Here is a 26978-nt window from a genome sequence, read left to right as displayed (position 1 = left end):
TTCTGAGGAAGCTCATATAGCAGCTGGTGATTCTGAAAGTACATTTTCCTGATCAGTTCATAAATATAATAAATATGGTGCCATTGCATACTTCTTAAATTCTGTATGACTGCATCATAATATTGCACTTTTTTTAACTAAACTGTCTGTGATACTGTTGTAAGTGTTTTAACCATTACTGTATTTTTTTTAAATAATTATTTAACAGTATTGGAAAAAATCATAAGGACTGGATTTTGCCCTGGAATTCCACTTACTGTATTTAAAGATTTTGCACTAATATTGACTTCTAATAAAGATTGAAGTATTTGCACACATTCAGTATTGTCCCAGGGCATATCCCTTTACTTCTCTGACACAGATAACAACAGCTATTTATTTATTTATTTATTTATTTATTTATTTATTTATTTACCCATTGCCTTAATATGGTAGTATTTTTATATTCTCAAACCATTCTCAAGATCTAATAAAGATGATCTTAACACCTACCTAGCATGATCATTAGTTTCTGACAGGATTTTAGCACACAGCTTTGTTCACAGTCTTGGTTTGTTTACAGCTATTGGCAATTCAATGTTTTCACACTTCAGTATGTGCTCCTATTAACTAGTGATTTAGTAACATAAACTCCCATGGAGCACTCTGGTATATTTCGTTGTCTTTACAGTCATCCCAGTTTTATAATTCATCTCAAATTGTACACCATTTAAACATTTGGCACAACTTGAACTTGAGCACTGTTCTTGTTTTCAGGCCTAGAGAATATTATTACTCTATGCATAAATTTGTAATAATTTCTATGCATTTGTGTATACCTCATTAATGCCTTGGTAGATTTGGATTGATAGTGAATAGAGGATTGTGTGTGCTGTAACATCCGATTTATCAGAATAAAACTTGCTAGAATGGTTTGCTTATGTATACTTTTCTTTATTTTACATTTACCTTTAAGCCACTTGGTGGCACATGTCATTATCCAGAGGGACTTAGAGACTTTTGAGGTCTCGTTCAGTAAACACCTCAGTACTGGTTCACTAGGTCATGGATTAATAATACCATTAGTCTTATTTTAACATTCTATAATTCATTGTCATGCTTTATGATCCTCTTCAGTGTTTTTCTTATCAGAAATTTGATCCACAATTGATAATTAGTCAATGGTGTAGATGGAAAAACTTATGTAGATGGAATACTGGCAAAATTTACTTAAGCATATACTGGATACCATTTTTATTCAAATGTTCTATTTTAAAAAAAAAAAGCAAATAAACAATCTTATTGGTCTAATGAAATTATACATTATTTATTTATTTATTTATTTATTTATTTATTTATGTATTTATTTATTTATTTATTTATTATGTAGCACATTTATTTAATAAGTAGCACATATAGGAAAGTTTTGTGCAGATGGACAAACAGAAAGCTAATAAATATAGCATTTTTTTTTCCTATGGAAAATCAACCCGACTTTTCACTTATCCGGTTAAGCTGTGTGCCCTTGCCATACATCAAATGACTTCAAATAACTAAAACCATGTTCATGTTTACTTGGATTAAAACATGCTGTGTGCTTAAATGTGCCATAGGTTTGCACTGAAGCTACATGTCACCAGAGTATGAGCTCACCGTCAGAAATGTGATCTGATACAACTGTGAAATTCACGAAGAGCTAATAATAATCTAGGTACATGTCTTTATATATAATTTCAAAACCACTTACTTAATACCCCAAATGTGGAAACATTTAGTCAACATTCAAGTTAGTTAATGTTTAATGTAAAGAAAAAAAATGATTAATACAAAAAGAACTAATTACAAAAGGATGGTATGAAACTTATTCATTATTTTCCATGTGGTCAACTAATGTTTTGTTATCTTTGTCGTCTGACAATGGGGCTTCTGTAGTATAATACATTGGGTTCTCGTATGAAGGTCCAGCAACCCGGCTGTTGATCCTTCTGTGGTATATATAAGCCAATCCGGCGAGCACAAACAGCACTGCAATCACCACAGCCACAACCACACCAGAAAGAGTCCTTTGCTTTACAACTGCATATATTGAGAAATCACATAATACAACACGAGACATGAGATGCATGCAGCATTATAACTTAATTAATAATCAGGAAGTAATAAATGTTAACATAAATTCAGATAATCATTAAAATCAACAAAATTAAGCATATATTAGGCATTCTGATTAAAGACATATTTAAGTGATGATTATATTTCCAGGGCATGATTTTTTTTCCATTATACAAATAAAGTATTTATTAGAGGTATTAAAATAGCTGGGTTTTTACCTGTTGGACTAATACTTGAAGATGTGGTTGGCTTTGGAACTGCAGTAAAAATAGTAATGGCAAAAATGTGTTTAGGATCAAAATACATTAATTAAAATACATCTGCAGACTAAATCTTCCCCTGTATAACAGAAGCAATTGTAAATAGACTTCCATCATTATTTTAACTATAGCATTTAATATAGAATTACTAAACAAACTATGCCTAAGACTTGCCTTTCTAATTCCAGATCACTGGGACTGTAACAGTAATACTTGTGGATCACCTTGTCATCCCACATGGGTAGCCTTAAAAAGGTTCCTGATATATTACAGTCATCTTCTTTAGCATTCTCTTCTTATCAATGAGCTAAGGAAGTGGATTCAAATAGAGCTCTATCCTTTTATATAATACTATATTATATTATAGTATATTATTGTTACATTGTTCAGTCCAGAGAATTTGCATTGACATAAACACACATATTGTGTGGAATATTCTTACCCTTATTTACTGTGTAACTGTTTGTTAATGTACATCAGCATTGGCACTGAAGTTGTAGAATAATGGACACATGTTTACAAATGCCAAAGTGAACAGTGGCAGAAAATACAGCTCGTAATCACATCAGCGATACTTAAGCAAGCTAGCCAAGCCAGTTGTGAAAAATGTATCTGGCTGCTTACTGCTTACATTAAATTTCAAATATCCTGTTAATAGTCTGATCAAATTCACTGTCACTCATGTATATAAATAGTGGCAACAAGGATGCTGCTATTCAGTACCAGATATTACAACACAGTTGTTGCAAGAACATCTGTGAGCCTATTGTCTAAACTCGAATAATAGACACCAGAGCAACCTACATTTTGTTTTTTTTTAAGGGTCTTTGTCTCAAGGACCCAACAGTGGCAGCTTGGTGGACCTGGGATTCAAGCTTGCAACCTTCAGCATAACCACTAGGCTACCAAATCTAAAATGTGTGTTGTATCATTAACATAGATCGATCGACTTTATTGTCATAGCATAGTGCAGCTACATAACAACGAAATGCTGTTTAGCATCTACCAGAAGTCCAAATAGTAGAAAAAATGTGCAAAGGGAACAAGTGCAGATATATATGTCAGTATATGTACGACAATAAATAAAGTTATGGCATGTAGTATGTGCATGAGAATAGTATGTGCATAAGAACATGTGCCAGTTGTATGGACAAAATACAATATGTCTAAGAAAATATAATTACATATCCTATCGGTGTAATGTAGAGTTCAGTAAGTTTATTGTTTTTTTGGGTTTATTGTGATAAGATTATTGTGGGGAAAAAACTGGGACTGAACCTGTTGGTTCTGGTACAGATGGTCCTGGGCTACAATTACTGCAATTAGGACCATTTAAGTTTGATGAGGTAGATCACTGGTATTGTAGATGAGATGCCAAGTTAGCTGTCACACAAACCATTGTCAGAGTGTCAAATTAACTGCAAGTCTATTTATTTGTGTCTCTATGTGCTTTCTGAGACTTACATAACAAGTGCAAGAGCGGGATTGTGAGATTATACTCGACAGTGCTTGTGAGATACACACACACTTGCCAAGGAGACTGAACTTGAACCGGTGAGGGACCATTTTAAAAATCCATCATACTTTATAATTGTGCTTTGGCACTAATAGAATCAGCTAGAAAGATCTCTTTCTAGGGTTTAACCTAAAAGATTACATGAAGCACAGATTGATGGTTTGCAAATGGGAGAGCATAAATTAGTTCTACAGGGGGACAGTTTGTGCAAGATGTCATATTAAGTATTAGAAGCCAACAATTATAAATTCCCTTGACGAAATGACTGGCGAATTTAGTGTGGTCAGATAAGACCACAAATTACATGTGCCACGGTCAGCATGCAGTGACTGTGATGTAGATGAAAGCTCTAAAACAGAACCTGCCAAATATAGAGTCACAACAGGGCAATAACTGATTAAGCATCTTATCTGCTATTGCAAATGAGAAAGCACCCAGATCAGTCCTGTGTCTAGTGAGGGCTCTCATGAATTATATGGAAGTAGCCAACCATGTGTATGGAAGAAAACTTGCTTTGAAGACAGCTTAGATCTTTGGGTAAAGAAAGTGACTCGCATGTAGGCCAACAGATGCCTCTTTCTTCTTGACATTCCATTTGACACATCCTCTTGGCTAGAGCACCACTGTTGATGGTGTTTAGTCTGCTAGGCTTACTAGGCTTGTGACATCACATACAACATACCATTGTCCTATTGCACCTACTAATTACTGGTGATTGATGAGGAATTCTGCGCTAACCTGCAGAGTATACTGTATGTTAAGCCTGCTTTAAAAATGTATATGCAAATTCTTTTTAATAAAATGTTATAACAATAATCCACAATGTAAATATATATAATAAAATGACTCAATCTGGTTCATGTGAGAGGTCAGTGATATAGTGAGGGGTCAAATTCATAAAGTTGGTCTTTGTTATTTGTAGTCAGCAGTTAAATGAGCGAACAATAATACTGTTATTCAAGATGGAAAGGAAATTTTCGTCTTTCCGAGAGCAATTTTCAGTCCTCCACTCATAGTCATTCTCATAGTATCCCCATAGTGTTAATAATAGACCGATGGCCTTGCTTTTAAAATTTGAAATTGAAGTAATTTGACCTAATTAAAAAAAAAGATTTATTTTGTGTACAGAACACAGCTCTGACTTACCCTTGGGTGTTTTGCAGATGAATGGTGAACTATCATATACGCAGTGCCGTTTGATCCATCGTTTAGTTGTAATGGAGATAAATGCACATTCACCGTCATAGTAGTCTTCTGAAGATTCTTCCCAATTAGTGTAATCCACAACACTTCTGTCCAGCCACAGCCAATGTTCTGTGAAGAGTGCATTCAAAGGCAAAATGAACAAAGTGTCAACGCCATAAACATATTCAATTCAGTTCAATTCAATTTTATTTGTATAGCACTTTAAACAATGGACATTGTCTCAAAGCAGCTTAAAAGGAACCAGACTCAAAAGAGGACACTGGCAAGTGTTATTAAAAATAATGCCTTTTTTTCAACTGTATATAGTCAAGAGGAGTTGATTAGTCACATTATTATACAAATAGTATTACCTGCATGTGTCTTGAAGAGGCCTATTGAGAACATGTCATGTTCATTCCCAAGAAAAGTAATGTATTGCTCTATAAACTTTGCTTCCTGTGTATCTTCAATACTGACAAGAGTGGAACCTGTTAAAAAAAAAAATCTTATGGATACAAAATGTAGAAATGATCATATGTAAAGAAATATCTAAACATATTTAAGTAATAATAATAATAATAATAATAATAATAATAATAATAATAATAATAATAATAATAATAATAATGCTTTTTTTCTTACCTCTTGACAAACACAGCTGAGAGGCTCTGCTCCATGATTCACCTTGAGTCACAAATGCATAGCAGTGCCCTCTAAAAGGCAGCCAAATCATCTTTGGATAAGTTTCAATAATGTCAGGGCATGTCCCAGGGTACTGCACTGGTGGAGTTGGAGCAATTTCTGTGACAAAAATAAAAAGAATGCAATCATCCATTTTATTCAACAAGACTCCATCATCTATATCTGCACACTGAGGATCACTGTCAGAGATTTCAAGGTTGTTGAATGTAGAAACGAAGGTTCACCTCTTGTCTTAAAATCATTGGTCCATTTAGCCTGAAGATTCATCTCACAAGCAGTCAAAACACTTTAGGTTTAATTTTTGGAAACATTTGGCATTAAACTATAGATTATAGCCTCCATTACCGTATTAATCTAATTAATTTATGTTGATGTTACTTTGGCCTTCGAGTATACCTGGTGACTTTTTACATATGCTGTAGAATTTTTGATTGCAGTCTGCAGTTTTCCATTTTCCATCCACATCCACATAAACACAGGTGTGGTTACTATTTGGTTCATTGTTGTTCCAGTTTTCCATATTCAGCTGCCATTTATCAATCCACAAAAAGTATCCATCCGTCTGCACACAAAAATATATAAAATTTTTATTTCTTTTTGATGTATTTACTAAAAATTGCCAAAAAAGACTGCTCCTACAATATATTCTCTTTACTCATTACTGTTTAATTTTACCTCTTTGCTGTTAAGGCCGATCCATAAGGGCTGTTCATTTATTGAGGTCTGCAGCTCAATGTAAGCTTGAGCACGCAAGTCCCGAATACTAGCCAAAGTTTCACCCTGTAACTCACACTCATGCTTTGCTTCACTCCAGGTCAAGTTTCTCTGTAAGACCTTGTAAGAATCATTTCCAAGCTTGACATTTGTGGTGATCTTAGTTGGGGTTGGTTCAATAAAGTGATCTGAATAAAAAAGATAAAGACTATTAACTGTACATTAATAAAAAAAAAAAAAAATGCTCACAACAAAAATAGAATTTGAAATACTTCTAAAGATTTACCAATATCACGACTGCAAATGAATCCGAAGGTGTCATTACAGTTTTTTGTTACCCACTTGCCTATCTCAGGTTTTTCCATGCTTCCCAGTGCAACACAAGTTGGTTCCTAAATTAAATAAAACAAATCCCCAAAATGTAAAAAAGGTTGCAAATAACTAACTAACTAACTAACTAACTAATTAATTAAATAAATAAACAAACAAACAAATAAATAAATAAATACCTCATTTTCCCACATCCACTGTAATAAAACATAAGAAGTATTGGATTAGTATTAGGCACATGCAAAGAAATGTTACAGTGAATATTTTAACAAAGTCAGTATTTGGTGTCACAACCCTATGCTTTTTAAAAACGTATCAGTAGATTTAGGTACACTTTGAGCAGTTTTATTATAGCTTTATTATAGCTCAATACAGTTAGTTGTACTTAATTATAGAACGTTTTTCTTTATTGCACCATTTTGACAAAACTCTAGAGGCTGTAGTGAAAATCCCAGGAGCTCAGCAGTATAGAAATATCATACTAGCTTGTCTGATATCACACTTTCCCCATTCTGATAGTTGCTGTGAACATTACCTAAAGCTGCTGGCCCCTAACTGTATCTCCATACACTGCACTGCTGCCACATGGCAGGCTGGTCAGATAACTGGATAAATAAGTGTGAATGTGTTCCTAATAAAATGACCAGTGATTGTACAGTATGTAAATGCATAAGTAATCTGTGGGAAATGCTCTTTCCACACATGGATTTAAGACTCTACAATGTTCATTCTGCTCAGGTAATGCATTTCCACAAGAAGGATTGTATTTACTTTTATTGTACTACAAATAAAAAAAATTGCCTGCTTGTCCTGAATGCCTTGGCTAGTGATTTGTTTAAAGTTAATCCCCAATAAGGGCCCATTGTGCTATAAACTTATATTTTAAACCTATGGCCTGGAAACTACAAATAACCAGTAATTTAATTTCATATGCTGTGTGGTAGCAGTGTTATATAACCAAATGATTAACAATAATTGCCTTATGATACCTTGATAAAAGTTGAAATTTGATTATTAATGATTTAATGGACATCAAGTATGCAAAATGTGCATAGACCAATTGATTAAGCAGAACTGTTCTCTTTTAAAAACAAAATGAAATCATCATACCACATATCCTGCTCTCTTTGGTTCTCCTTTGGCCCAGTTTACATATTCGATACTACTTCCATCTGTCCACTTAAATACTTTTTTTGCCAAGTTACTGAAGCCAATCCATAAATCTTCGAGGTTATCGCCATCCATCAAAAAGGTTACAAATGCTATACATACACAATAAGAAAGAGCAATGAAATAAGAATCACTGTATGTTTAAATCAAACAAAGATTTACTTCCTCTTGATTAAAAATGGCAAAAAGTCCAAACTAAGTTATTAGAGGTAAAAAAAAAACAAAAAAAAAAAAACGATGGGCATGACATACTGTAGTTACTGAAGAGTGAGTTAAAAGAAATACCTTTTATTATGAATGACATAAATATGAATATTAAAAATGACATAAATACCTCTAAATATTTATTTTCAATTAAAAATCCAATTTCTTGGAGCAAGAACATGTAACAATTTACCTACTGTATTCCCAATTGTACTCATACAAAACCTCTTAGGGGGATATCCAAACATATCCAGAGTGTTTTAGTTGGACATTGGTAATTATATTAGCTCTGAACAGACTACATTGTGTCATGGTTATGCCAAAATTGGTGCTGAATTACATTACCCATCAGCCCCAGCAATTCTCATGGCCATGCCACATGTCACTGATGACTCACACAAGTATGCTACCCCTCTTTAGCATTCCTATTTAAAGATGGGGCATTAATGCATATTTAATGTTATAATCCTCACATATTCAGTGGCTTACATGCTTGCTTCCGATGTTCTCATTTCCTTCCTCAGAGGATCTACAGCCAATTATTAAAAACACTCTATTTATTACAACATGAAGCTTGTATTTGTAAGCACACCGAAACAGTAGTGAGATACTGATATTTTCCAAACATTATGGAATTAAGCACAAGCAAATGTTAAAAATTTCCCAGATAATAGTGTAGGGGCCGAGATTACCTGTTTATTAAATGCCATCGGTTGTAAGAAATATTGAAATGAATTAAACCAATAAAACTAAGCATGAATGTTTAGTTTTATGATTAGACCTGACCTTGCTGAAGTCTGTTATTAACAGAAGCTAGATTTCCCCCGAGCTGCCTACAGTATGATCTGGCTTCAGTCCATGTTTTCAGCTCCTGTTCCATTTTGTAACACTGTAAAGCAAATAGTGTTACTCTGCACTGACCACCATTTTTATTATCAAGCAAATGACCGTTCAGCATTAGCCACTTGTTGAAAATGTTCATTACTTTTTCACATGAAGTACTTATTTATACAGCTCAATATTAAAGCTTATAAATAAGTATATTTACACATTTTTACTTTTCGTATTGTTGGAATGATGAATGACAATAATGAATAATAATGATAGGGAAATTTAACAAAAAATGACACAGAACTTCAAGAGTAATAACAGAATCCAACTCTTTATCCAACTGACTATTTTAACTGTAATCTTGAACTGACCTGCATGAATAAGTATTACATGGCTGTTTGACTGAATATAGAATAATTGCAATGTACATTACGTATATGCAGTGAATGGCCATTGGTGTGAAAACAAAAGGGTGGTCCCTGATTTCTGCACAGTACTATATATAAACAAAACCATAAGTAAGCAATTATACCATCTTTGAGTTGTATTCCAAGCTGAATGTCAATCATGTCAAAATTACTTTAAATACTTTTCCCCCATTACTATCAAATAAAATGATCACATTAGTCTTAGACTTATGTCTTAGTCAAATTTGGTTCGGTTTAACCAATAAGTTATTTTTAATCCATCATTCAACAGCACAAAGAATAGTACTTGATTCAACATAGTGTATTGTTCTGCATTATTTTTTTTTTATATCATGCTTCACAAATACTTCAGTATTTTGTTTTTAAAAAATAATTAAACAAATGACAATAAAGTTTCTTAATTCAAGCCTTTAAAATAATTCCTCTATATTCACTCCTACTGTATATGAATAGTGAATAAGTCTAATATAGTCATGTTTTACAATGTCTTTAGTCCAGTTATCATTACTGTTATGTGATAATATGTGTTTAATGTAAATGTCATTCACCTTTGTCTGAAACTTCACCCAGTCTGGAGCACAGCCTCCTTTGGGTGGCTCAGTTGGAGCAGCAGTAGAATTGACTACAACAGAGCCACTTCGTTTACAGATAAAATTTTGTTGGTCACCACAATTTGTACTCTCCCAGAACCCTTGAGAAGATACAAGTCTGTTACCCAGATTGTAGAATTTCAAACATTTCTTTATAAGCAGTATGATTTACACAGATATGAGCAAATGTTTGTGGACACCTGACAAATCACAAGCACATACTGTATATACTCTTTTTAAACATCTTATTATTGATTACGTTCTTGTTTTTGTTATAATAAGCTCCACTCTTCTGGGAAGACTTTTCACTAGGTGTTGGAACATAGCTGTGAGGATTAGTGTTCATTCTGCCAGAAAAGCATTACTTAGGTCAGATACTGACATTGGGCAAAAAGGCATGTGGGGCCTTCAGAATTTCAGTTCATCCCAAAAGCCTGACCTTAATTTGTTTACAGACATATCGTCATTCATGCGCAACAAGTTTGAACTCCTTAGTTCTAGTAAAGGAGAATTCCTAATGCTATAGCATGTGATTGTCGGGTGATCACAAACGATTTTATTTTCCATACTCATTTGACTATGATTACAGTCATAAAGCCTTTGCTGCTTTATAGAATAATAATTCTAAGTATTTAGCACTTTAGTTTATCATTTAAGATGATTGTTTTACCTTGCAAAGGAGTTATGGATACACAATGCTCCTCACTGTTCAGAAAAGCGGGCTGATTCTTTTGCCATGCCTGAAATACCACTGGAGATCCATCCATCCACCTTGTAGTGCATACACGTAGTGAATAATAGTGAATCATTTATTTTTGTTTTAGCAATGTTTTTAATGTACTGTAATACCAGTAGATTTACAACTCACGTGAAAGACTTATCCAGATCAACTGTCATGCCAATATAATAATCATTACGTACTCGTACCTAAAAAGAAAAAATAATAAAATATACAATAAAAAACACTTACAGATAGTACAGTATATACAGTATGTAGTCAGGACATAATACAGCTCTCTAATAGCAATAATTACCTGATGCCACAGAAATTGATTTTCTTTCTCATCATTAATGGACACAAGATCACCATGTCTTTGCTTACAGAACCATCTTGCTGCTTCCATAGTTAAATGCATGTATTTACTGACATAATACTGATTATCATTGTATATAATCCACCCATCGTCTGTTTTATTATATGCTGCAAACGTAGGGAAAAAACAGAATTTTCTTAGAATGATTTTCAGTAATCAATGGTGATTTAAAAGGTAAAGTATGTTGCAGATTTTGAATAAGATTTACTTTGAGATTTAATTTCCACTTCATTTGGTGTAACACCTAGAAGACAACAGAATTCACATTTTCAAGAGAAACTGAAACAAGAAAAAAACACTTTTGAAAAATGAATAAAATAATCTAACAAAATTATTATTAAAATGCATATTAAATAAATTTTGTTTCTATTTAATCTCTATTCCACTTAATTTCTTGAGTTTCTAAATATAACAAACATTGCAGTGCCTACAGTATTTATACAATTTTGAATTGCTAACATTACTGTTTCAACAGTGTTAGTGTAAGAAAAGTAAGTGCATTTAAATCTTAAACCTATCAACACCATTCAGTCAAACAAGGACTTACAGAGGGCTAATAGTATCAGTTGCGGTTTGATTATATGCATTTGTTTTTAAAATTACTTGGTTTTTTTATCGGTTTAGCTAGCTGGCCATTTCCTACTTCAGTGAACGTTAGCTAGCTTAGCTAGTAGCATATCTGCTATTTGGCACAACATAACTAACACTGCTAATGTTGTCAAATGTTGTCCTGGAGACAACATTGTTGTCAAAATGGGCTCTTTTAGCTCTCTCTGCAGATTAAAGTTGATCAGTTGACTGGTAATACTGTCTACATACATACTGTCATGCTGTTTGTACATGATTAACCAGAAATACTGAATATAAATAGTCTTATTGCAGTAAAAGAGACCCAGTGCCGTTATCTTAGCCTCTACATTGCCACACAGCACACTCTACATATGGATTGTTAACAGACAGCAATGTGGCCCATAATAAATGGCAGGTTAAAACTAGTCCAAATCAGATCCAGAACATCAAATATAAAGACTGTCCTCAACCTTAATTCTGTCATCGGGATGTGTTACAGAGTTTATAAAATAAATCCACCTCAAAAAAATAATTCCATTGTTATATTTTCTAGCTAGACACAAATAAATCTGCATTCTCTCTAACTGACTAAAACCTGAACCTATAAACACAAGCCAAAATATAACAGTGGCAATATATCTGAAAGTTTAAATATTTTTTTGATACAGTATAGTTTGATTAATCTGAGGGCCACAGCCCAGAGTAGCCTGTGTATCTCTGGTCTGTTTAAGTCTGGTCCTGTCCTCTATATTGCATCCTGTGCCTTGATTATGCACTGGTTTTCATAAAAAGATTCAACCTCAGCTTCACACAGTTTTTCTGGGACTGCTCTGTATACAGTAGTCTTTAATTAAAAGCTTTTTTATTTTTTTTTTTACAGCCCCAGTACAAATTAAATTTACAGCACTACCAAGTTACCTCAGCCAGACCTGTGCTCTAACAGTCTGTGACTTGAAATCATTAAAATAAATGAATCAGTGCAATTTCCAGTTACTGTATGTAATTTGCTGTGGCTTGTTAGGTTCTAACTAAATGTTGTTTACTGGATTTTTAAGGGTCTGTTTACCTCTTCGAATCTGACAAAACCAGTCCTTTCTGTCTTCACAGTGCAGGTCATTCCATTCTCCATTTTTTCTCCACCACGAATAGGCCATTTCAACACAGTTTTCCACATTGTTGTAATTGTTTGGTTCGTCCTCTTGCCAGTTTTCATAAGATGTCTGTATGAAAGACAAAAATCAAAGCTAAACTCACAGTCCATACTAGCCTATGCTCTTCAGTCAATAATTTAAGGAATCGGTTATGGGTTTTAGATTAAAAAAGCAAGTTTGCTTACAGAGGATCCATCACTCCATACATAACCAACAGAGGGATCTTGGATACTATACCCAATCCATGCTCCACGGGTGCTGCAAAAATAAATATGGTACTGGATTAGTGTCAAACAGCAGAGCTAGTCTGGCGTCTTTTTGAACAGTTTCCCTATACCAGATTTTAGGAGCACATTTAGAACAAGAATAGGTTAGATATGACAAAACTTATGTAAGATCAAGTGGTTCATATTCAATTCTATTTGGTCCATGTGTTTTTAGCTTAGCTAACACTGGGGGACATTTGGAACTACACTGCTACAATGCAAATATCCATCTACACTATTCCTAAAATCTTTATTTTAGTAAGGCCTTGCATCTCCAGCAAGCAAGAGGCTGGGCATCTCTTGCTAAGACAAGAATATGTTTTGTGTTTGTCAGACTTATCAGCTGTAGGTTGAGGATCCATTACCAAAAAGCTTATTGATTAGTTTTGTTTTTTTTTTTATTTAAAAGCAAAGCTTGAGAAGCATCTGAATTTTGTGGTGATGGGATACGTAAATAAGTGCTTTTCAATCTTGGGACAGACACTGCAAAGGATAGCCTTTAGCTTTCTGTCTAGACTGTGGAACAACTCACAACAACCTCAGAGACCTTGGAGAAGAGTGATGGCACAGTAATTCAGAGAGGTAGATAATTTAAAAATAATCCATGCAAGCTACACACTGACACCGAAATAAATCACTCTATACAAGATTTCCATGTGTGCATGGCTAGTAATTTTGTTAGCAATTTTTTTTTTATTGTTATTACATATCCTGCACTACTCATTGCCTATTCATTATAATTATTGGTCATATAAGTTTTTTTTTGAAAGCCACAAAGATATTTTTTCATGCATTCTAAAGGTGAACTAAATGTGATCTAAATATGAATGAATGTGTGCTTAATCATACAGAAACATTTAAAAAATAATAAATAAATAAATAAATAAATAAATAAATAAATAAATAAATAAATAAAGCAATCTCACTAGGTATCGCGAATCAGATGCAGGTCAAAGGGACCATGGATACTTAGCAGATCACCCCCAAGTTCCCGGCAGAAACTGCGTGCTTCGGACCAAGTCTTCTGTTGTTCGTCTGGTACATTAAAAAGCTTGAACAAAAACAAAAGTGTTTCATTGGCCAGCAACTGGTTACATCTGAGTATGAATATCATTAAATGTGTGCACTGGAAAGTGCTAAGCATATTAAGACGTGTTGGTAAAACAGCCCTAGACAGTTTCCTACTATTGATTTCCAGTCTCTGATCATGTTTTTATGTTGGAATTTTTTTATTCTTAATCCCCCTACAACTGCCTCATGATCAGGGACTAATGTCATTCTGCAATATACCTTTAAACAGAAGTCTCTGTTTGTAATTGGAAACCATTCTTGGCTGCAGTTCGGAGCAGGGGTAGTCACAGGGGCTTCAGTAGTGATAAGATCCTCAGCCATACATTTACAGATATATTTTTCCTTATTAGTACAACTTAGTACATCCCATAATCCAGCAAGTGTTCCCGTGGCAAAAGCGACACAGCCTTGTTTTCCCCCTGTGGATTGAAGATAGTTATCGCATGTACGTCCAGCTTTGTAGCACTGACTACATAAGCATTAATGGGTTTGTAAAGTTGTACAATGTTACTGACAGGATACTCAATTCTCACATTCTATATTTAGTATTTACCTGGCATTCCAGCATTGAAGTGAGTGTATGGAACCTTTTTGCTGTTAGTCCACTCAAAAGTGTGCCGATCCTTGATATTGGACAGTCCAGTCCAGAAGTGCTTCTCTGGACGCATCCCTACCAAGCTGACCAGGAAAGCGTTATCAACTCTGATAAGATCAGAAAAAAATACAGAAATAAAGATTTGTTTAAAAATGTTATGTTAAAATGTTAAAAGTGTTATTAAATTTGAATTATTTTTATGGCATTTTTCATGACAAAAAAAGCCCTAACCTGCTTGTGATGTCAACCAAATAAGAGTCAGTTTTTAAACATGTCTGTTTTGCCTCTTCAAAGGTTTTAGTTTCTGTTCCTACAAAGTAGCAGTAGTACCCATATCTGGTCCAGCCCTAAAACAATACATTTTTCTTCTCTGGTTATGTGCCAGAACTAAATTTCCAAACAAAATTGGCAAAAAATAAAGATAAAAAATAAAAATAAAAAAACTTACAGGCTTGCAGCCAGGACTTGTGATGACTGTATCATTAGTGGATGGCCTTGAATTGACATCTTTCTTACAGATGAATCCGTACTTGTTTTTGCAGATTTCATCAGCCCACTTGCCCTCCTGGAAAAATATACATTTGAACGAGTCATTGTACTTCCTAATGCTACACATGCTAATTTATATTCTTAAAATAATTACTGATGGTTCTGTGTAAGCCCACAACATTCAATGTATGTGTTGAATAGCTTTTACCTCTCCTCTTATTAAAACACAGTCCTCTTTATTGTCAGAATTATGGCTTGGTTCGTTCTTCTCCCATGAGACAAACGGCACATTGGAATGGTCACTCCACTCAAAAAACATCGCAGTCTTGAGGTCATTTAAGCCAATCCACAACTCATCTGTTTTTACTGTTTAATTTGGTTGGAACAAATGACAAAGAGTCACAGACATATCATTTACATTTACATTTACAGCATTTGGCAGACGCCCTTATCCAGAGCGACGTACATAAGTGCTTAAATCTCTAACATTGAATACATTAATGCTGGCTCACTAAGTTACATACTTAAGTTACATATTAGACATTGAAAAAAATGTATTTGGCCATTGGAAAATTTTACTTCATCCAATGTAGTATTTGTTCAACTACATAATAATTAGAAAATACTTTAAAGAAAATTACAGTAAATCAATTCTAAATCATTAAGTTTGCTTAGCTAATTAGCCTAATCTACTAAACTACTAACTAACATGCAGAGAGTAAATGTGACTTACAGTATGTACATGCGACAAGGCAATTTCTATTCATGCACTATCAGCATATCAGCATATCAGCACTATATCGAAAACAGGCAATTGCTTTGAGACTACGTGGCAAGCCGAGCCTCCCCTAGACTTTCATTAAAATGTGTCAATAAAATGTTTGTAATTTAAATGTAGAAATATCTTGTTTTTTTAATAATCATAGTGAAATTCAATGTTTTTGCAATATTCCATATGCTTTTGAACCAGCACTTGAGGAAAGTCTGTTTTTTGACTTCTGGTAAAAAGCGTTAAAGGTGCGTAACTAACTATCAGGCACTAAGACACAAATGAACTGACATCTGAAAATTAAACTGATCCGTGCCAGACTCAGAGTTTGCAAATTCATATCAATTTTAAATATCTAGCAGAGCTAGCTTGTTATTTGATTATTGTAATTGGTAAATATTTTTCAAAGAATTGCATGTATTACATTATGTTGAATCATTTTGCATTCATTTTTTATTGTCATTAATGGTTCTATTATTTGTAGGTCTAGATATGTTTGTACGTAACAGACACATCTACTTCTCCTTTTTTTATAAGGTGCCACTGAATTCAAAGTTAAAATGTCAGTACATTCACTGCTAGTTAGTTGAAACAAATAAAAGCGTCATTCTTCTAGGAACGTCCTTGAACTTCCTGCTAGGTTGAACTTTCTGCTTGGTTCTTTGGTAGAATGAATAACCACAAATTATTCATATATATTTGATTCAGATTCATGAATAGAAATTGCCTTGTCGAATGTACATACTGTAAGTCACATTTACTCTCTGCATGTTAGTTAGTAATTAGTTTAGTAGATTAGGCTAATTAGCTAAGCAAACTAAATGATTTAGAATTGATTTACTGTAATTTTCTAAATAATTAGAAAATTCTAAGTATTTTCTAATTATTATGTAGTTGAACAAATACTACATTGGATGAAGTAAAATTTTCCAATGGCCAAATACATTTTTTTCAATGTCTAATATGGTGTAAGGTTCTTCATACCATAAACAGATCACTATGAATAAATGATTGTATTTAATGTAACACTGAGAAGCAGCTACATGGAAACTCACAGTATCCAAGTTGAGTAATGGCAAAGCTTTGTTCCTCGACATTAAGAATGCTCAGCAGGTCTCCACCGTCGTGTCGACAGGCATCTCTTGCCTCCAACCATGTTTTTTTAGAACGATGAAGGTAGTAGCAGTGACCCGAATAAGGTATCCATGGTCTGGGGCAAGATCCTGTGTGCACCACTGGACAAGAAGTGACATGAAATTATATGACATTTAAAATGACAGGTTAAACACAGAATAGCTATGTATTGTGAAACAAATCATTTCATAATGAAGACCAGGGGCATTGCTAGGGTTGGAAGGGATGCACAGCTTAACCCTCTGACACTATGATTAATCAAAAGTTGCATTATTATTATTACCTCAATAACTTTTCCAATGAATGAATTAATGAATGAATAAATGAATGAATGAATAAATGGCGATTGTCCAATGGCCCTACACTAACAACAGAGCCACCGGGTGACCAGGATAGGTACTGTTCTGTTTAACACATAAATTGTAAAACTGCATATATATATAGAATGAACATGTAAAATAAGAGTTAATGGACAGATGTGTTTCTTGTGCTAGTAAGTCTTCTACATTATTCGTGGTGTAAAATGTTTTCAGTCTTTAAATGACCAGGAGCTTTTGACAGTAAATAAGGAGCTTAAGCCCCCGAAGCCCCACCCTTACAATGCCACTGATAAAGACACTGATTACCTGTTGGAGTAGTGGGAGTGGTAAGTGCTTTTTGGCAGATATAGCCATGTTTTGCAGAACAAACATCAGTGGTCCATTTTGAATCATACTGCTGACTTATCACCCCACAGGCATGACCTGGGTGAGAGGATGGTTGGCCTTTTCCGAAGGAATAAATTAAAGAAATGAAGTAAAAGTATGAAATCAGAGATTAAATCATTATAGCTGTATTATGGCAGACACTGAATATTGATGAGGTAAAACAGGGAATATATATATATATATATACAGTATATAGCTGTATAGTGCAGCTAAATACTCACCACTGAGCCAGTTTAAATAACGTAAAGGATGCCTGTTGATCCACTGCCATCCGCTTGATTCATCTAAACTGTTTAACCCTGTCCACAATCCTGGACCATTAGCCTGAGACAAACCTAATTGAAAATTTCCATTTCATATATATAAATTACAAACATTTACACATATCATATACATACCATTATTACGTGACCTTTTATTTTTTTTAGTGCAGCACAATTTTTTCATGTTTTTATATGATACCTGATAGGAAGGTTTGTTCGTGGGGCTCAGTGATGCTTGAGAGTTCTCCCCCCTGCTGATGACAGCTTTTCCTGGCCTGATACCAGGTCAGTGCAGACTCTTTGTTTACCTGGTGATATATGCCTGTGAGAGGGTTCTTTTTCCAGAAATCATCTGTAAAGAAAATCAATCTGTAAATATTCACATTTTTGATTGTTACATGCTACAACATGTGTATAATTTATGTTCATATACATGACATATAACAGTACCTATTTGAAGTGTCGGGCAATAACCCCAGAGATGATTATCTTCGTATTTACTTTCAACTGCACACCACAGGCGTTTGACAGAGGAGTCATCTCTTGTACAGTCTGTATACCATTTATTTTTATACATGAATGGAAAATAACATGGGCGACCAAAGCCATTTCCACCAAGTGTATATAATTCTGTGAACATAGAGATAGATATGTCTAAATATTACTGTTGCATATTACCTTCTAACTCCACAGTGTAATACTTTACAATTGAATGTAATTTACAATGCATTATATATACTATAATAAAAATGTGCACGTTTTGGATTATTGTTTTAATAATGTTTAATAATATGCATTGTATACGTTTAATAATATGCATTGTATATCCTTAATGTTGTCCGTGTGAAAAATCATAACATTTTATTGATGCAAATAGTAGAAACAAGTTTCAACACATTTTACAGCTACTAATGCATGATAGCATGCTAAACAAAAATGTAGTTCATTTAATTTTCTATTATGTTTCAGTAAATGCAATAAATAGCACCAATGATTTAATTATTCTCCTCAAAATGTAAGTATATTATCTAGCAACTTGATTTATTTCATTTTGCCAGAAATGAACGACAGAAAGCTTAGTGCTTGTATAAAATACATATCATTTAAACTGTATCTTTATTACTTAATGGTTACTTAAAGGTTCCTGATTAAATACCTTCACATCAGCTTGACCTAGCAGAACGTAATACCAAATTAAATGCCTGTGAAACACAAAGTGGGTGAACCAGAGCATTTACAGCTGTTGCTCCTAAGCACTGGAAATCACTGCCATTGTCAATGAGTCTGTTTTTAAATCTAGTCTTAAAACATATTTTTATTCCTTGTCATTGAACTCAGTTTAAAAGTGTATGTTGTCTTTTACTTTGTTTTTTGTTTCACTTTTTTATGTCTGGATGTACAGTACTTTGGTCAACTTCGGTTGTGTAAAACATGCTCTAGAACTAAAATAAACGTAAAAAAAAAATTTAAACCAAAAAAAAAAAAAAAATGACCAAATCGTTTGATGCCTCAGTCCATAAAATCTATATAAAGGAAGAAATATTGAAAACAACCCATCCTCAATTCTCACAATCAAATCAGTTTCAGTAAACGAATATGCAAATTGAGTTCAAAAACCACATTCGACATATCTATGTAATCAGTTCAAACATACGTCATTTTCTAGTTTATGAGCAAAATGTAATCCAGGAAGTAAAATATGCACATTAAGTATTAGACACATGTTTACACAAATGAATGTAGCAGATGACTATTAGTGTAGAACAGAACAGCATTTAATTCATTCTAGTCAAATGAGATTTGTGATCATACCTTCATATGGTCGAGAGCAAATGCTGTCCGTTGTTCCATGTATCGTCCACTGGCTCTTTTCATCCTGATTTTTGGACAGTGTTAGAGCATAAGTGTCTCCCTGAAGGGACAAGTACAGTGACTCATTCTTCACACTTAAATGTAAATTGTCAATGCATTCCCACTTTTGGAGGTCATTTTTAGCATTACAGAGATACCACTGCAGTTTATTTCCCTCCTTCCTGCTCCCTATGCCAAGGCATTTCTTCTGGGCAATGTTCAAAATTCGGTCGTCAGTTGTCCAGCGAAACTGCTGTTTTGGGTTGAGAGAATTACAAACTTCTAACCATTGCAGGTTGTCCGTCAGACATCTGTTCTTATGTACGTTGTAGATCACAAAAATTCCATCTACAAAAATAATTAAGAATGCACTGCATTAGAAAAACAGCAGCACAACTAAATGTTTTTACTTTACATTTTTGTGTAGTATTTTTGTGCTGCTGTGTAGTCACTGTTAATAAAGCAGGATCATATCATTTCAATGCTATTTTAAAAAGAGAAACTTTATACAGTAGGCTATTTTTATTTCTTTAATAATCATAATTTCTATGCATTTTCATAATTTGCTGACTTTTTTTGGGGGGGCTTCATTTTAGACTAATGTGATTATAAAGTGATTCATAAGAAAGAAGCAACTTACCTAGTTGTGCAAAACAGTTGGATAACTCAAGCATAAACACAATAATAGCAATTAGTTTTATCCTCTTGTTGTCCATTATCTTTTAAGCCTTACGCAAGACAAATCCTGTGTCAAACCTGCCTCTGTTCCAGTCTCACAGTGGCACTTTGGCACTGGTGACTGTTTTTCTAGTAGAGCACACATCTTATGACACATGTATTTTTTTACTCGTGACCATCATATTTCATCATATTCTTCATAAACCCATTAGAATTTAGGGTAAATGACCAAACAAAAGGATGATGAATTGTATATTGCTCAAGTTGTGGCTTTGAAAATCTGCCTTTTCAGCAGTTTTTCAATGAGGCATTTTATATATGTCTGCGTTTTCAGTGAATGAGTAGATAGAATGAGCGCAAAAAAAGTGAATACAAAAAATAAAAGTTCAAAATTATAAATTTACTGTCATGTCAGGATGCAGAATGGCACAGAATTTTATGATTTGTTTGTTTGTTTGTTTGTTAAGAATAGACTCATTTCATGAAAAAAAATCACCTGATAAGAAACATTTAATATTTAGTATGCATAAGCAATTACATTGACGGTTGGAGGAGTCTTCCTTCAGGCGGAAGAGAATCCAGGGTGTTCTTTACCATTATAGCCAATAAAAGAAAAACAAACTAGCGCACACTCGTTTAATATCGGGGGAAATAAATATGGAATCATTAGACATGGAATCAAATCAACAGATTTTTTTGCATAAATAAATTAAATATGATGGATTCAGAAGGATTTCAAACAAAACAAAACCAAAAAAAAACCAGTGTGTGATGCATCCCAAGGCTTATGTCAAAAGGTCTTTCCGAGTAAATGTTGATAAAATGTGTCAAAAGGTCTTCCACAGGAAATGTTGATAAAACATGTGCTTTTACTTCCCCTTTCTCGAACCTTGCATAATGTAGAAAGTGCTGAATTAGCAGTTCAGGAATCCACATCATCCAAAGGTCTGAAAGTTGCCACTCTTTTAAATCCCAACCACACACTGTGTACAAGATTACAATGGTCTTAGCAGGAAAATTAATTTTTTTTCAGATGACTAAAGCATATGTAATTAACACTGAGGTCTATTTTCTGATTACACGTTTATTTATACTTGTATTTTAATTTGTTAATCATGCATTAAATAATGCAATAATGCAATTTCTACAGCTTTTCTTATATAGCACAAGCATATACTGTACTGCATAGTAATATCACTCCTGTGTTCTGTTCAGTGTTCACCTTTTAACCAAGCTAACCTCTACCAATATGTTATTTAAATAAGATCGATATGTAATAAATAAACCATCTGATGATAAATAAATAAGTAATCTGGCTTGCAAACCCGTTTGTATTTGCAGAGAAGAGGAGAAGTCCCTGCAAATCTGATCATACATGTATGTTGTGAAAGGCACAAACTTTATGAATGAAATGGGCCACACTCAACGTGTTACAAAAAAAAGAAGTAAGAATATTTATAACATATTCATTTTGTTCAAATAGTATATTATAGGTTAGTTTAGTTGTATGACATGAATGTAGAATGTGATACAGAACATGTGATATAGGTTGCCTAGGCAACCAGGCAAAATATCCGTCTTTAATATACTGAAGGTGCATGAACACATTTTCTTTTTTTTTCATAGAGACAGAGTTAAAGAATTCACATCCTTGGCTATAAGGATTTAAAACTCAAAGCCAAAACTAATCCTGAAATATACATTTGATGCATTTAATCTTTAAAATAGCTGATTAACAAGCGCCTGGAAATATTTGAACTTTAACTAAACTGCAGTTAAATAATTTGACAATTAAATTCATGTATAAACATGATAGCTAATACAATACTAGAGATAATTAAATTAATAAAGGACCTGGTGCTTTGCATCTGCAGGAAACGATTTCACTTACTGTGCCAAAATTAAATTTTTTTTACTGTAATGATGTGATGTGCCAAAATATCTAATTTTTAACCCAGACAACTATGATTCATTGATTTATGATTCATTCATTACGAAGAAGTGTAGTGTTGGGAAAAGACTTATTATTTCATTAGAAAAAATAATATTGTGAAAGTTACATCAATACATATTCTATTTTCTGATATGTACCACAACAACAAATTACAAAAGAAAGGTTCCCATAATGTCAGACACTTCTTCTTTATGTACGTTTTATAAATGGATGAATAATCCAAAATGTACTCTGTAATTCTTGACCTTTCCCAACTATAATTCTACTTCCTGTTCACTGCTGTTGATGCTGAGGATGACCCACATGGAGATACATGGGACTTGGATTGTACAGCTTGGAGACCATGGCGGAGACTTTGAACTGTTCTTGCCATGGTTGTTTTTCTGCTCGGGTCTCCATCATTCAGTCGTTGAAAATTTGAAGGCTTTGGCAGGAAGGAATTCACTATGAAACTATAAGGAATTCATAAATGACACTGATGCTCATACTTATAAGTTGCTCAAAAGTTCCTGGTTACAAAATTGTGACTTAGTTTGTGTCATAGTTTGTTTAATCTTCCCCATATCTTATCAGCGAGTTGTTTACTCTTCTCCATTGTCCTCGGCTTGCTCTTTAGGGATGAAAATAAATTGCAAATTCAATTTTAAACGTTGCAATTTATATCCTATTTTTATATTCCTGTAAAGCTGCTTTGCGACAATGTCCACTGTTAGAAGTGCTATACAAATAAAAGTGAATTGAATTGTAGAACATCTCATCCTACTTGAATGTTCAAAATATTTGATTTGAAATAAGTTGAAAAAAGTTCAGCTAAGCTCTAAGAGAGGCTACTGTTCATATCTTTAAAAGAAAAAATATCTATTTTTTTTGTATGACTTACTGATTACTAGCAAAACTGTGAATCACTCATCGAGTTTCCTTTCTACAGAGTTGGAAAAGAACATCAAGAAATTCTTTACAAAAACTGCTGTGTTGTCAGTTTGTGTTTCTAGAAGTACTTCCTACAATGCAAACACAGGCTGTTGTTGTAATGCTGTTGTTAAGGGGAAGTGGTGGCTCAAGCAGTCAAGGCTCTGGGTTGTTGATCAGAGGGTCAGTGTTTAAGCCACTGTTTCAGGGGTGCTGTATTATGGCTAAACATGCGCTCTGACCCAAACCTCCAAACTTGCCATATGTGAAGAAAGAAATTAGTTGTGCTGTAATGTATATGTGACAATCTAAAGGCTTCTTTTTCTAATGTTTGACTACGACCATTTTCACATTTGTATTATGGATATTTACCATACTGCAGTCTAACATGTAACCCAGATTTTCTGAAAGAACCTTGATATAATTCCTGATAACGTGCTGTGATTTCTGCTACACTCTCATAAAGATAAGACATGACCGAAATCATTTTCTGATTGTGACTCTAAGCCTCTGCTGCATCTTCTTGTATGACTTTCCCTGACAACCTCTTTCCTCTCTTTACTCTTAATTTACTGCCTTTTTTTTTTAACAGTTCCACACTTTCAGGGAAGTACCTTGACTTTATTACTCTTGCATGCTTTTCCTGTTTTTTTGGCTCTTTGCGGTTAGGGTGGGTAGCATTCCTCTTGTGAGTGATTTATCTGCAAGGTTCTAATGGTACAATGTTTATTTATCTTCCTTGCCAGTGCACAAAGTATGCACAAATTCTTCTGGTTTAACTTCATTTTTTTTAAAGAATATTCGTGTTCATTATATTAAACATTGTTCAATATGGCATGTCACGTTCTTTCTTTTCCAGTTTGATGTTGGATACATTTACATGGTCCTAAAGATCCATGGCCATGTGGACACAGTTTTGCAACCTTGCAAGTCTAAAAGTTTAGGTTCTTGTTTTTCTTCCTTCCTGTATAACTTCCAGAACTTTCTCTCCTCTTGCCCTCCTTTTTTTTTTTAGCAATCTGGTTCAAAGGTGAGGAAGCAGTAACGCAAATCAACAGCAAAGAACACCTACAATTACAAAGTTAACACACTCTCCAAATAGCTAATAGATTTTAATTTAATAAACACATTTATATTGGTGAGAGCTCACACAGCTGGACACATATTCCATATCTTATAGTATTACAGTACATGCAAGACCCCCAAACACAGCTGGCCAATTCAACAGATGACAGCAACACACCAGTGGGCAACATTTTTAAATGCTCTGAATAAAATTAAATTCAATTAAATTCAATTAAATTCAATTAAATTCAATTAAATTCAATTAAATTCAATTAAATTCAAATTAAATAAAATAAGCTCAAGCACCAAAATGGAATACTCTGTAGATAATAAAGTACAAATAAGTTAAAAGTACACATTTTCAGCTTTAATTTGTAGGTATTTACATCCAGATCAGGTAAATAGTGTACCATTTTGTTAAATGGGAACTTTAAAGTCAGTGGATCTATACACATGGGGGAAAGTCAGTGGATCCGTACACATCACCAGACTGGATTTCTGATGCACTCCTGGGCTGTAACTGCAGCTGCATTCTTTTCCTGTTTGCTGTCTGGGTGTTTTGTTTTTTTCTTCAGCAAATAAAATGCATGTTCAATTGGATTCAGTTCAGGTGACTGATTTAGCCCCTCCAGAACATTTCACCTCTTTGCCTTAAATGTCATGGGTTACTTTTAAAGTACAGTATGCTGCATCTGCAGAATTCATTTCCAGAACTGTGCAGAGTTTGTTTTTTAAATATTTTTGGCAAACTTTGAAAAATTCTTATTTTTGAAGCTTACTAATGGCACACATCTGTCCCTGGCAGTCCATCTGCCATGATGGTCCTTCATCATGGCCTAGGTTTGTTTCCCAAGCAGGGAACCAACTTACCCAGTGAGGGATTAACTTTCAGTGCTCATCTCTATCCAATATAAAATGGGAGGGTTATACTGTATCAGGAAGGGCATCCAGCGTAATACCTATATCAAAGAAATCTTTGTGTTCTTTCTTTTTTTAAGTACATACCATACAGATGATTTGTTCACACTGAACGTCTCTCTAATAGGTTTGATTTTTCAGTCTAATGATGGTTTGTTTCACTGACAGTTAACAATGTACAAATGTAAGTGACACACTCTAAATTAATTCATTTTATGTTCTTACTAGTAAGTTATTTTAATTTTTTATTTTTTTATTGAAAAAAATCAACAATCACAAATACAAGAATGTATACAGAAATTCTACATTTTCCTTTTTCAAAAAACAAAGAGCAAGCACCCCCACCCCACCACCCAAAAAAAAAAAAAACCCCAGACAAAGACACACACACACACACGCACGCACAAACACCCCACATCCCCCTGTTAAAACAACTGAAGAAAAGGAACAAAGGTTATGCATACAGTCAAATTTTCAACCAAATTAGAACTTTAATCAGGTAACACCCGCAGTCTCCTAAAATAAGAAATAACAGGTTGTCACTTGCAAAAAAAGGTGTCAGTAGAACCCCTCAGTGTATATTTTATTTTTTCCAACTTAAGAAAAAACATCAAATCCTTAAACCACTGAGAGATGGAGGGACATCTTATTGCTATCCAGTGTAGAAGTATGCAACGTCTGGCCAACAAAGATGAGAAGACTAAAACATATTTGTGTACAGAACTCAGTGATACTGACTCATTGGTAATACCAAATATAGCGATCAGTGGGCATGACTAGTAAGTTAAATAATAAGGGAATAATAAACACCTGGCCATGGAACAGCTGAGCTGAAAAAAGGTCAGAAAGGTCTGATTGTATGTAAATATCCTCTAATTAGAGCTGAGAATCTAAACTTCTCAGCTTATATGTACTGTGGCAGACAACTACAATAACGAACAATAAATAATAATTTCATTTAATACAGTATGTATTCACATTATTATAGTATTTTATCAGAGCAACATTACAAAAATTACTGGCAGCCCTGTGTATCATAATTTTCTTAAATTCCTTTATGTAAATATAAGAGCGTTGAGTCTTCTTCTAATCTGTGAAATTAGATTTGAAACTAAAGGAACCTGAGTACACAATATTTCTCCAGTTTCTTACATGTTGTTGGGGTTTAATTTGTATAGCTGTGTTTTACTCAGCCATGTTCTGCAGATTTTGATGCATGCTTTGGATTTTTATCGTCGTTATTGTAAGATTCAACCTTGAGCCAACTTCATGACTATTAACACAAACAAAATGTGGCAAGAAAAAAATAACTGAAAAGTGCATACAGAACAATTATTTGAATGTGGATTACTGCATGAAACTAAGAAGAAATTGTTAAAATAAATCACAGTTGAAGAGAACACTGCAGCATCACAATGAGGCTGCTGTGAGTATGTTGTTAATATGTCGTATAGATGGTATATACCCGTAAAG

General features: G+C 33.9%; 1 protein-coding gene across 1 annotated transcript; it reads right to left on the bottom strand.

Moving 5' to 3' along the window:
- Positions 1-1054: 1054 nt before the first annotated feature.
- mrc1b (mannose receptor, C type 1b) lies at positions 1055-20790 on the bottom strand. The gene is made up of 31 exons (XM_060874065.1): positions 20622-20790; positions 19943-20329; positions 18581-18760; positions 18330-18482; positions 18089-18202; positions 17787-17924; positions 17082-17261; positions 15466-15623; positions 15217-15333; positions 15000-15115; positions 14727-14875; positions 14393-14592; positions 14029-14153; positions 13022-13094; positions 12752-12905; positions 11324-11359; positions 11056-11222; positions 10890-10948; positions 10692-10792; positions 9980-10122; positions 8959-9061; positions 7909-8060; positions 6978-6995; positions 6755-6860; positions 6430-6656; positions 6151-6316; positions 5695-5853; positions 5424-5540; positions 5014-5181; positions 2310-2348; positions 1055-2055 (listed from the first exon to the last, which is right to left on the bottom strand). Exons 1-31 carry the CDS (start codon positions 20695-20697, stop codon positions 1841-1843), a joined length of 4296 nt encoding a protein of 1431 aa, XP_060730048.1. The 5' UTR covers positions 20698-20790; the 3' UTR covers positions 1055-1840.
- Positions 20791-26978: the final 6188 nt, after the last annotated feature.

Source organism: Tachysurus vachellii, chromosome 7 (genome assembly GCF_030014155.1).
Source record: "Tachysurus vachellii isolate PV-2020 chromosome 7, HZAU_Pvac_v1, whole genome shotgun sequence".
Classification (NCBI taxonomy): Eukaryota; Metazoa; Chordata; class Actinopteri; order Siluriformes; family Bagridae; genus Tachysurus; species Tachysurus vachellii.
This window is presented reverse-complemented; position numbering and strand designations above follow the sequence as displayed.

Bases quoted from the DNA above. Each gene is read 5' to 3' on its own strand.
- mrc1b (XM_060874065.1), bottom strand. From the start codon at position 20,697: ATGGACAACAAGAGGATAAAACTAATTGCTATTATTGTGTTTATGCTT. The intron at 14,593-14,726 runs GTAAATACTAAA...TTCAATCCACAG, and splicing joins CTTCAATGCTGGAATGCCAG to GGGGAAAACAAGGCTGTGTC. The intron at 6,317-6,429 runs GTAAAATTAAAC...TTTTGTGTGCAG, and splicing joins TCGGCCTTAACAGCAAAGAG to ACGGATGGATACTTTTTGTG.